General features: G+C 44.3%; 1 protein-coding gene across 2 annotated transcripts in view; it reads right to left on the bottom strand.

Annotated features, from left to right (window-relative positions):
- Nucleotides 1-5,246: 5,246 nt before the first annotated feature.
- Nucleotides 5,247-12,710, bottom strand: part of Aftph (aftiphilin) — a 58,003-nt gene continuing 50,539 nt past the window's right edge. For both annotated transcript variants that reach the window (XM_021177747.3, XM_021177748.3), the window contains one exon: nt 5,247-6,366. In XM_021177747.3, the coding sequence (XP_021033406.1) occupies nt 6,219-6,366 (148 nt within the window). In that variant the 3' untranslated portion in view covers nt 5,247-6,218. The remainder of the gene's footprint in view (nt 6,367-12,710) is intronic.

The raw sequence follows: 12,710 nt of genomic DNA, 5'->3' as shown, positions 1-12,710 counted from the left end.
ATGATTGGTCTGTGGTCTCAGTGGGATATGGCAGGCTTCTGATGTGGCAATGTGGCTCCTTCCCTCTCTCTTCTAGAAGCAGCATCCAGGCCATGCTCACATTACCGAAGGCTCAGGATCCTTTCTGTCTTGGGTCAGGTGCCTGCTTGTGGGCCAGAACCTAGGGAAGCCTGAGGTAGCAGGGTCTGCCAGTTGCCTCTGATGTGGGGATGGGTTGCAGCCAGGCCTGCTCTGAGTTTCCTCCCTGCCACATGTTGGATTATTATAAAACAATATCTCATGTTCTTTCTTTCATAATCCAACACTGGTAGATTGGCTAACATGGCCATTTATAGAAGTGCTTGGGAAGAAGTCAGCCCTGTGGAGATGGTACCATGGTGGCAGATACTTGCTTTCAGTAGAGGGCAGGTAGGTTTACTACAGTTCTCTGCCAGCACCTGCAGCCTTGCAGGCTACCTTTTCTGTCTCGGCCCCTACAGTGCTGGGCTGCCAACCCTGTTTTCCCGTTGGTTGAAGCTGAAATACCAGCTGTTCCTGGTGGGCTGTGTCCACCCTGAATTTTCTACCCTGAAAATTTTCTGAATTTTCTACCCTGAATGTATCCTTTCAACAGGTGTCTGTGACACAGGACCAGTGTAGTCCTGTCTGCCTCACAGATGTCAATCTTTAGTTACAAAACAAAACAAAACAACCTGGGGCAGGAAAGAAGTGTCTGGATTTCAGTGTGAGTTGAGTCAGGGGCATTCTTTTTCTAAAATCTACACCACAAACACTGAATGAAGACACTAGGGGCATCCCTGTCCTCCTTGCTCTAACCAATGTCCCATAGGACTGGGGACTCAGAAAGGTGATGTCATACATAGAGGGGCATAGATGGGTGAGGAGCTGGAGGGTGGGGAAAGGCTTGGGCTCATCTGTGAGCCAGAATAAAAACAAACAGCAAGTAAGGGCTGCTGGATGGGGCAGCTCCCTCCTGGTGGCAGGGGAGCCACTCTAGGGTCAGGATGGGAAGCCCCAGTTTCAGAATGGCAAAGTCAGGATCAACCCTCACCCTGCTTGTTTGTATTGCCAGCACAAATGCAGAAGGAAGTCCCACTTGGAGTAACAGAGGAGTGGGAAAGTATCTTTAAGGTGCTGGGAGCCAGTGGTTTCTGCAGTCTGTGTTGTCAGCCTTGGGCACTCATCTGTGTCATCTAGAGTTTAATGGCTCTGTTATCATGTCTATCAATGCCCACCTTCAAGAATCCCAAGCTCAGTGGCCTTAGGGGAAGTCATAGAATATTTCCAGTTTTGGTGTCATCACAAGAACAGGGGCTAGCACTGGTTAGTACTCTTGCATTAGTTGGTTTGGGGTCCCTGTGACAGTGCTGAACAGAAACAACCTAGGAGAAGAAACATTGTTTTGGTCCAAGGTTCCAGAGGATTAAGCTCAGTGTGTGGGGAAGATGTGGTACTTGTGGCTGTGGGAGTGTGACCTAAAGGCCATTGACATCACTGTGGATCAGGAAGCAGAGAGGGAGAGACCAGGATACAATGTCTGAAGGCTCCTTCTCAGTGACCTACTGCCCTACTTACTCACACTTCCCAGAGGTCCCAGACCTGCCAAGTTAGCACCACACTTCTCAAATATGAGTTGGGGTGTGGTATGGTCTATTTTCATTTCAAACCACGACAGTCTTTATTGTGACTAGTTTTAAGTGCTATGTGTTCAGAGGGTTTGCAAAGAATCCTGGGATGCTGAAGAGCCAGCTCTGTCCAGCATGGGTGGCAGAGAGGTTTTGAGAGTTGCCGATGGTGGCAAATGAATGAGGAGACATTTTCCTGGGTGAGGGACGGGTTCAGCCAGCTGCTGGGACATTGGTAGCTCACAAAGAGGCTATCGTGTAGACAAGAGGCAGAACCCAGGTATGGGCAACCTGGTAAGGCTAAGACTTTTGTTCAGGGAGCTTCAGGAAGGACTTGCTAAAGGAAAAGCACCTTCTATCAGCATAGTGGGAAGATTAGATTAGGAGGCTGAATGGTGGTCACATTAGATAAGTGGGCCTGGAGGGAAGAAGTGGCTGTGTAAGAAGTGGAATCAACAGGATTCTACATCCACAAGCTGAAGGTGAGGCAGGGGACTGGGCAAGAGTGAACACGGACAACACTAATTGAGAAGGGGCCAAGCAAGGGCAGTATGTATGGGGCATGTGAGGATTCAGACATGGTGCGTGGGGCCTAAAGCTGAGTCCTGAACCTCCAGTGAAGTTGGCCAGTGGCAGAAGAGACCGGTAGCCCAAGGAGGGGCCAGGAAAGGGCTCCCCCCAGAACCCTGGGGCTGGACTCCTTCTCTTATTTGATATTTTGAGTCAGGATTTTACTGTGAAGTCTAGGTTGGTCTCAAATTTGGAATCTTCTTCCCCTCTGCCTTTTGAGTGCTGGAATTGGAGGCATACACGCCATGTCTGATCTTTTGGAGGAATCCTTTCCCTTGAGGGATCTAGGGAGAAGGTAGACTCATGTTAAAGACTAGAGTAACCAGCAACCCCATTCTGGGGTGGATGCGGGATGGAGGCAGGAGGTCCAGTGTGGGTGGCAGAGAGTTTTCCGCCCTCTCATGCCTTGGCCCTTTTGGTCTTTGGTGATCCATGTCACTGACCTTTAGAGATAGTGATGGTAGAGAACCATGGGGTCCCATTGAGGGATGTGAGGAGCTATGGGCACAGTTCATATGTCATTTGGAGTTTCAAGGCAACTGGAATCTATCACCCATGCTAAAGGTGGCTTTAGCTCCCTGGAGGGGAGGAGGACACTGGACGTACTGTTAAGGAGACAGTTATCCGTTCTCTTCTCCTGTCATCATCATCCTCATCCTACTGACAGAAGACTGACCCAGATAAATGATGAACATTATTGGCCAAGTGTTTACTGTGTGCCACAGGTGATGTGGATTACACACCCCCACCCAAGCCTGAATGGATGCCATTTTATCCTTTGAATATCTCTATATAGTCCAAACATTTCTTTATTTATGCTTCCATTTCTTCAGCCATGAGAATCTACTCATTCTTGGTTTAATATTTTGCAGCAACAGAGCCCTTTTATTGAACAGAATTTTCTGTAATCATTCAGCTCCAATATTAGCCTAGATTGTTACTGTAAGACAACCCTTGGCTGCATGTGTGTCCCAGCTCTGATGCCTCTGGGGGTTCCTGGGAGAGGTTTAGGGGAGCATTGAGCAGCTTTTATCTTTTAGCCCTAAAAAAAAAAAAAAAAAAAAGACTCTAAAGTAGCTTCTACCTCAGTTTTCCTTTCCTTTGTGTATGGGGCCTACAAGCATACATGTTTCCGGTCAAATTCAGGACATTATGTATGTGAAACATATGCTTGACTGCTGAACTTTACCCCCATAATTTTGGATTCTATAGCCACTTGTATTAGTCAGGGTTCTAGAATCGAAGAACTTAAGAGAATGAATCTCTATATAAAGGGGATTTACTAGAATGACAACAGACTTCAATCGAGCTAGTCCAATAATGGCTGCTTATGAACGGAAGCTCCAAGAATCTAGATATAGCCAAGCTGACAATTAAAATGGCCATCACACTCCTGTTAGGACAATTTTCATCTTGGGTGGGGAGTCCATGTAACATACACCTCCCTCCTATTAAGGTCCCAAAGGCAAAGCAGAGTTCGATTCCACCACAGTTCTCTCCCCCGCCTCCCAAACACTGAGTTTATTAGGCACATTTATAGGGCATGGGGGAGGGGCTAGTCAGAGGAGGATAAATGATCCAGCCACCCTGGAATGTCTCCCCCATGGCTGTATAGATGGAGCCCAATTTGCCTGTCTTCCTCAGACTACACGCTGTAGGCTCTTCTTGAGACTGCAAGGCAATGTGCAGTTAGGACCAAGTTGCATACAACTGGCTGGGTACTCAGTTGAGGGTCCCATAACTCCCCAGTCTCCATTCTGTGAGAGATGTCCCTAGTCAGCAAGTGCAGCTGTGATCAGTTTGAAGTAGGCACAGATGAACTTGTGGACATGGTGGCTGGCTGGGGTGGGGAACGGTGCTGTACAGCAGCCCAGTTTATTATATGCCTGAAATATCATAGACTTGAAGCAGCTGTCACTCTAGGCCATACTTCCCTGGCAGCTAAGAAGCCATCAATGATGTCAAGCCTTCCACTAGTACATTCTAGTGGGTATCGTAGGGGGCCACTGGCTGACAGCTTGATTTCTAGCAAATATCATGTAGCTTTTTTTTCTGGCAAATGTCTAAAATGGCAATATTCTAAAATGACTTTTGTCTTAGACTCACACATTTTCATGTGTGGTTATTTGCTGCACATCTGCATAAGCACCTCATGTGTGCTTGGCGCTGGTAGAGGCCAGAACAGGGTGCTGGATCCCCTGGAACTGGACATTCAGATGCTTGTAAGCCACCATGTGGCTGCTGGAAACCAAATCCTGGCTCTCTTCAAGTGCAACACGTGTTCTGAACCTTCGTGCCATCTCTCCACCTACCTCACAAATTATTTTTAGGAATTTTGTGCAAACATTTTCTTGGAGGAGGTACTCTCAACAGTCTAAAGGTATGTTCTAGTGAATCATGGGGATTTAAGACTACTTATGTATGAGTATGCTGACTTCATGCACACCAGAAGACCGCACTGGACCCCAGGACAGATGGTTGTAAGCCACCTTGTGGTTGCTGGGGATCTCTGGCCGAACCATCAGTGCTCTCACCTGCTGAGTCGTCTCTCCAGTCCAGGGCGATTTCTTTTATGGTCTCATGTTGTATCTTAAAGCACTAATCTTGTTTGGTGTGTGTTTGGGAGAGGTGCGTGTCACCACAGACGACCTTCAGGTTGTTACCTTTCTACCTTGTTTGTGACAGTTTTGTTGTCACTGTGTAAACCAGGCTAGCTGGCCTGGAGCTTCTTAGATGCATTTATTTCACTTTATGTTGCGAATGCTGTGCTTGCATGTATGTCTGTGTAACCCTGAAGTTAGTTCAGGGCTGTGAGCCACCATGGGCGGAGAACCTGGGTCCTCTGTAAGAACAAGTGCTCTTGGGCTATGAACCATCTCTCCAGCCTCACGATTCAGTTCTTAGAGAGCAGATTCTAATTCTTCCTGATATTAACCAGGTAGAAGTCCTACCAGATTACTTCATTTGAAACAAAATTTATTAATTATGAATAAAACCTCACATTCAAATGCATTATATTTTCCCTGAGATACTAGATACAAAGACAAAAGGCTAAATTTCTTTTAACTGATTTTATTCTTGTATAAGCTAAAAGGAAATGTACACACTGAAATCTCAAACCCTCAGGCATGCATATCAACCTTGTAGAGGCTCTCCTACATCTCTCTCTTTTCCATAGGAATTTCCCCAAACATTTAAAATCCATAGTTTTTTTTTTCAACTGTATATACAACCTAAACCATAGCAATCTATGATTATGTCATTTTACACTGTGCAAAATCCTCAAAAAATAGTGGTATGACAGAACAGGAAGATCTCTACAAACGCAACTTTAAGACATTCATATAATTTGGTCCTTCTCCAAATCCCACCAGTTAAAACAGGTACATTCTCTTTCAAGCCCCCAATCATGTCCTGACAGTGATCCACACTCTACAACCAGCGAGCATCGATGGTGTGACCTCAGAGGAGGTCACACAGCAGTATGCCTAATGAAGACTGAAAACAAAGCCCAGGAAAATGAACAAAAGCCAGGTCTTAAACACACCCATCACACACAACTGAAAACCAAACAAGAATTTTGAAGCTTTTTTGTGATAGTAAAAGTAACAGACCATAGGACAGGTAAATCAAGAGCTGTCAGGGCACTGGGAAAGACTGAAGGGGATTTCAGACAGGAGAGATTTGAGGTTTTAATTTTCTTTTTTTTATTTCAAAAGTTTTTAAGAAGGACACCACCAGTGTATTTCACAAAGACATAAATGTATACACCCCAGCAACACAAAAGAATAAATCTTCAAAAATGTTCATCCCCAATTATTTACATTTTTTCTAATATAAATTTAGGACTTCGGTATGTAAATAAATATACATTACTATGTATACCTTTCTAGTGTGGCTTACCAACAAATCATTTGAACTTGAATGATTTTATTTTTAAATTACAGCAGATATGCTTTTGATGGTAGAGAAGAGGTGGAATCAAGGAACGTGTATTTAAAACTGTCCGAAGGATGCAAGCGGCTACACGTCTGCTTGCTCGTGGGAGCTCATGGAAGGTGTCAGTGTGGCTGGGAACATCAACACCTTGGCATGCATGAAGGTCAGGTCTGGAAGGCTGGTGATCACCTTCATGGCTTCCTCGCTCAGGTGCTCCTCTCTTTTTGGTTTCCTATCAGCCAATGAGAAAAGACAAGTATGTAAGGGGAATGTGCTGTAGAGCAAATGGAAAAGAATTCGTTGTCAAGGTCTGTGGTCTTGAGCGTCTGACTAGCTTCTCCTCTGCTAGCTGTGGAGAATAGCTGTTGCTGTCCCTGAGATCAAGCCCACAGACACAATTATCCACATGCATATGTACTCCAGGCTGGAATCATCTACCCAGCAATAATGTTCAAGCACGTTACCAAGCACAAGGATAGCTAACACTAAAGTCTTGGTAACGGTCTGCCATCCTGGATTTCCCCTGCCTACTGCAAAAACTACCAATATTACCTAACTTGAAAGGCGTAGTGAAGCATGGTAAGTCATTTAACCTCAGGCTTTCTTAACCTAATGGGGAATTCCAGGAGAGAAAGCCTTCAGCTAAACTGGGATATGGGCAGCAGCATGAGAACTGGGTACAGGCAGGAACCTGGGGGTGGCAGTGGGGGAAGAGGGGGGTGTGTAAACCTTAAAGGCCTCTAGCCTTGTTGATAGTGTCTATTTAGCCATACCTCCCCTCACTTTAACAAGTAGTTTGAAGCATATTACATAATGCACAAAAACTCTTGGTGAACTAGTGGGCAGACTGGAGAAAATGCCCAATGAGCATCAAGTGCGACTGAACAGTACACAAAGCCATCCATACCATCCAAGCCCATCCAGGTTGTTAAAAATGCTCAAAGCATCATTATAGTCACACAGTTAATTTCAGACCAAAGATACCTTGAAAAGAAAGCCCAATTATTTCTTTTATGGTAATTGTACCAGCAGAAGAATCAATATTCAACTCAGTTTTTAAGAAAAACACAATAATAATCCTATATTTTAAAAAACTTAAAATTTACATTTTAGATTACACTTAATGGTAATAAATCAGTGGATGCTTGAGGAACTAGTAGATAATAGCATCACTTCAAGGTCAAACAAGCGTCCTGCGTTCTAGTGTCAATCTTAGCATCACCGACAAGGCTTAGGGGGTGAAACGGTCAGTCTGCAGCCAGGCTGTCATGGAGCCTGCGGTCAGCAGGTGTCAGCGTCTTCTGATGTGCTTACTCCAGCTAAAATGTTACCCCTGTACTCATAGGCCATAGATATAATTTCCAATTTACAGAAAATGGGGGGACTAAATAACATGGTGAACATTACTTGCTGAAAGCCCCAGAGAGTAGAACAAGCCCTGTGTGCGTGGATTTCCCCATCTGCGAAGTGCAGATAGGTCCAGGAGAGAAAGGCAAGGAATGTTCTTAACTACCAGACAACTGTGCAGATTGCTCTAGGTTCCACCAGTGGCTTTCAGAGGCAATATGAAACTGAGTATAAAAGTTTACACAACTGTTTAAGTTTGTGCATGCATTTGTAGTTATTTATGTCAGATATCCTTATTAAAATACATAAAGCAGATGCTTGAGAATTTGAGAACAATTGTATCGCTCTCTATTGCTTTCTCACTAAGATTTATCCTTTTTTGTTAATGGACTGCATACAAATGAAAGTCCAGAAAGAGTGGCCTATGATCAATTCATGGACACGTGTGTGTGTGTGTGTGTGTGTGTGTGTGTGTGTGTGCGTGCGCGTGCGCGCGCGCGCTCGCTCGCAAAAAGAACATGAAAAGAAACATGACAAGACCTTTTAAAAAGGGGAAGAAACTTTTCAAAAAACCATCAGGACAACTGGATAGCCCTAGGTAGGGCAGAGGAGGGGGAAGCAGAATGTAGACTTCTCCTACCTTTCACTATATTAAAACTAATCTAAAATGTATTAAGAAGTGGGGAGGAGGTAGCACATGTCTTTAATCTCAGCACTTGAGGCAGAGGCAGAGGCAGAGGCAGAGGCAGAGGCAGAGGCAGAGGCAGAGGCAGAGGCAGAGGCAGAGGCAGAGGCAGAGGCAGAGGCAGAGGCAGGCAGGTTTCTGAGTTCGAGGATAGACTTGTTTACAGAGTGAATTCTAGGACACTCTGGGCTACGCAAAGAAACCTAGTTTCAAAAATCCAACCAAGCAGCCAATAAGAACCCAAGACAAACCCAAAATGCATTAAAGACCCACAGGTAAGAGTTTAAACTATAAACTCTGAGGTATGTAAGATCTTCCTAATTCTGAATTAGACAATCATTTCTTCAACCAAAGCACGAGTAGTAGCAACAACAACAACAACAACAGCAACAGCAAATTGGGTTTCATCAAAACTAAAAGTGTTTGAATGTCAATACAGAGTGTGAAAAGTGAAAAGGTAACAGAGCAGCAAATACTGACAAAGGTGTGGACTCCTGAAGGCAGCAGCATGGACTCTAATAAGCTCATCAGAAGAGCTCAACAATTTTGCTACTAGGGAAATACAAATTACAATGCCGAGATACAACTTCTCACCCACGGGAATAGCAACAACCTATTTGGAGGAGAGAATGTGGAGAAACTGGAAAGCTCATGTTACTGGTGGGAATACAAAACATTATGTCCCAGAGCTCTGGAGGTGAATGCCAAGATGATCAGGTGTTCAAAGCCAGGAGGCAACAGGAGATCCTGTCTCAACCAGACACACAGCCATGAAGCCCCTGAGTAGTGTGCACATCTGCAATGTACCGTGGAGAGTGAGGAGCGCTGAGATTGAGATGAGCCTGAGTATGATCCTCCCAGGGCCCCTCTGCCATGTTGTACCAGAGTTCAATCCCAGGGTCTGTGCATGCTAGGCAAATGCTACCGCTGCGCTAAAACCTCAGCCTGAGACCTTAACTCAGGACAGAAAACCCACACCCACAACTGCAATAGGCAAACGTGTACAGGGGATTTTTATGATAATAAACATTTTCTGGGGTAATTTAATGATGAGAGTTGCACAACTTTGTGAATCTACTAAAAACTAGTGGATTTACAACAGTGAGAAGGACAGGTTTCATGATGTTAATTAAATCAATAAAATCCAAAACTGAAAGCCCCAAAGTATGTCTGTTAGCCACTAGTTCTTTAGCTTATATAAATGCCACTTAGTGGCCTCTCCGTAGCTACTAACCAGCTGGCCACACACTAATTTAAATTAGAAAATAACCTTTTTCCATGTTAGGTCAGTTGGGCAAGAAGATGGAAGTATTTCACACTAAGAACTTGGATTTCTCTAACAGCAAAGCAAGTGCTGGTGATGTAGGTCCATGGTACCGTGCTGGCCTGGCATGCACAGGACTCTGTTGTGGACAGCTCAGGTGTTGCTTGTATTTTGATGCTAATTCCGCTTTCCCAGGAGGGACTGCAGATGAGAAGTGAATCAGCAGAGGAGTGAACCTCATACACAGGTGACTTCTTGTGAACTTCTCCCCACCTTAACTTGTAAAATAAAGGCCAGAGCTGGTGATTGGGCAGTGGAAGGGAAGCTGGAGTTGAAGTTTTGGGGAGAAAGAGGAGAGAGAGGAGGGAGAAGGAAAGAAGATGGAGGAAGAAGATTCAGATTCTGCGTGTCTTTAAATCGCCACAAGTAGCTATGAATACCAAGCAAGGAAGGACAGAATAACTGGGGTAACTTGTCTAATCTAGGTGGGCAGCTTGTATCATTATCAATTGGCTCTGAAATTATTGTGTGGGCATCTTGTGAATTGAGAATTTATTGGTATATAAATCTGACTGTTTAATTATCAACTTCTAGAGTTTTGATTTACTGGGTTAGATTTCCTTCTACAGGGCCCTGGGAACAATACCCCAGCACAGCCAGGAACAGTGGCACAAGCCTGTAGTCCTGGTGGCTACTGGGAAGGTTGAGGCAGGAGGATTGCTTAAGTTCAGGAATTCTGGGCCATAGTGTGCTATGCCAATTTGGTTTGTACAAAGTTTGACATCAGTTGGTAGCCATTCCAGAGTTGGGTACCAGGTTGTCTAAGGTTCCAGTCAGAAACAGCATGTCAAAATACCTACCACCAATAAACAGGAAAATAAAGGAGAAGACTGTATCACGTTTCCTCACATACTCATAGGCTCTTAGACAAGAGTGTGAGGGAGGGCCTGCAGAGGGCTTAGCAGCACAGAGGCTTGCCTCCGACAAGCCTGACAGCTTGAGTGTGGTCCCTAGGACCCACATGGTGGAGGAGAGAACAGACTCCCACAGGTTGTTTTCTGACTTTCCCCTGTGCATCAAGGCTCAAGCACAGAACCCATCACCCCTGACAAAAAATAAACACGATTTTAGAAATAGAAAAAAGAAAGAAGTATTCCATGTCAAATCTCCTCCCCTAACCCAACTGTGGTTTCTTCGCTCTCAGAGACAGAGCTTTGCTTTCTGGCCTAGGCTGGTCTCAAGTGCTGCTCCTGCCTCAGCTTTCTGAGTGCTGAAATTACAGGGTTCATCAGTATATCCACTGCAGCTACTGCTTTAACCCTTTTTTATCTGCTAGCTCTTCATTCCATTCTACCTTTGATGTACTGTCAAGAGCCAAGACAATTTTGTTAACATTTACTTAAAAACAAGTAAATCCTACAGATCAATACACTGAGAAAGCCTTTTGGAGTCGTACTGTGTGCCGCCTGTCTTCCCCATACAACTAAGAATCGCTCACACAGTGAGAAAGCCTTTTGGAGTCGTACTGTGTGCCGCCTGTCTTCCCCATACAACTAAGAACCGCTCACACAATGCTACTAGGGCTGGAGCTCTACTGTCAACATCTGCCTAGCATGCACCAGGCTTTTGGTTTGATGGGGGGGGGGGGGGAGAGAAATTAAAAAAAAAAAAGAACAACTTCTGCTCCTGCAAAACAGAAACAAAACCACCACCTCACACTCCTCTGGTGATAGTTTATAATTTTAAATTCTAATAGTAACATGTGGATATCTTCCTCACTATTTTCAAACAAAACCTTCTTCCAAATGAACCCCAAAGTTCGTGGTTTTTTTTTCAGCTTACTTCATTTTAAATGTTCAAATGGGTCTGAGAAAATAGCCCAGTAGTAAAGCCTAGAGTCTGCAAGGCTCTGGGTTTGTTCTCTAGTGTCCTAACAGCAGAAAGGTCACATAATTATCACAGAGACTCTCTTTGGCAGCTACAGCTTCCCTCCTAGATGTGTGCTACAATTTTAATGTATTCTTTTATTTCAGAAGATGAAGTTTAGTCGTAATAGGTTGGGCAGTACAGTCTGTCTAGGAGGAGGCCTTACAAAAATGAAGGCACAGGGCTAACAAAGTGGAGTAGAGCTCCTCCTACTGGCACAACAGATGAACTCTCATGACTGCAGGGAAAGGGAAGCAGCAGTGGGACTGGCTCTCCCACAACCAGGGTGCCAACAGTGACAGCAATGGAGTGCACCTGTGGACACAAGGACCTACATGCTCCAAATCTATTTCCTGGTTATAGGCACCTACAGCCATCAAACGAGTAACGGCAGCAGTCTTTAAAAATTATTAGTGTCTGCAGAATGGACACCTGCAGGGAATAAAGTAAAAGACAACAGTTCTTTAAGTCATGGTGGCGTGTTGGCACACACCTTTAATCCCATCACTTGGGAGACACAGGCAGTTGGTTCTAAGTTCAAGGCCAGCTTGGCCTATATAACAAGTTTCATGACAGCTAGGGCTGTACACCAAGTCCTTGTCTCAAAAAAAACCAACAAACAACCCAAAGAGATTGCAATCATTCAAGTTTAAGTTAAAAAGAATAGAAAAAAGATGTTTTTTTTGTTTTGTTTTAATAGAAGAATTAACTCTAAATGGTGTCTGTTATTCAATAGGAGATTCTAAAATTCCCAAAGTGGGCAACTGACACATACACATCTGGAAGATACAGATGGGTGATGATGATTTGGGAAACAGAGAAGACAGCTGACCAATCAGCTCCTGCCCTGGCACTAGTGATGTCCTGTCTGAACCACCTACTACTAGGAACCGGCTTACCTGTGTTTAATTTGTCAAAGCACGGGTTACTTAACTGTGTTAAAGCCTAAGTATAAGGTCCACAGGACATTCCTTGTCTCTGGCTCTGACAGCAGAAGATAAGATAAGACTGTCCCTTGAGAGGCTCCCTAAGTTTGGTAAAGAAGTTCATGATAGCTCAAGTTAGGTACACAGTAGTGAAAGTTCTGAATTAAAATATCTTTACTCTGTCTTAGCTTCAAAGTGAACACAGAGGCTTATGTAACCCCAGGAGAATAAAACTGGTTCTGGAAAATGCTTTTCTCCATAATTATGAAAGGATAGGGATGTTCCCAGTGGTACCAGAATCATCTTCTATGGGGGTGGGGAGAAGAAAATGTCATCTGTCAGTCATTTCCAACAAAACTCATCATTAAACATCCATTTGACATCCTCTAGGCTTTAAGATACAAAGTCAGCATAGCACACAAGCGCTA

Source organism: Mus caroli, unplaced genomic scaffold (assembly GCF_978045245.1).
Source record: "Mus caroli unplaced genomic scaffold, Mus_caroli_1 scaffold_13, whole genome shotgun sequence".
Lineage (NCBI taxonomy): Eukaryota > Metazoa > Chordata > Mammalia > Rodentia > Muridae > Mus > Mus caroli.
The sequence above is the reverse complement of the archived record's forward strand: the minus strand, read 5'-3'. Positions and strand labels throughout refer to the sequence as shown.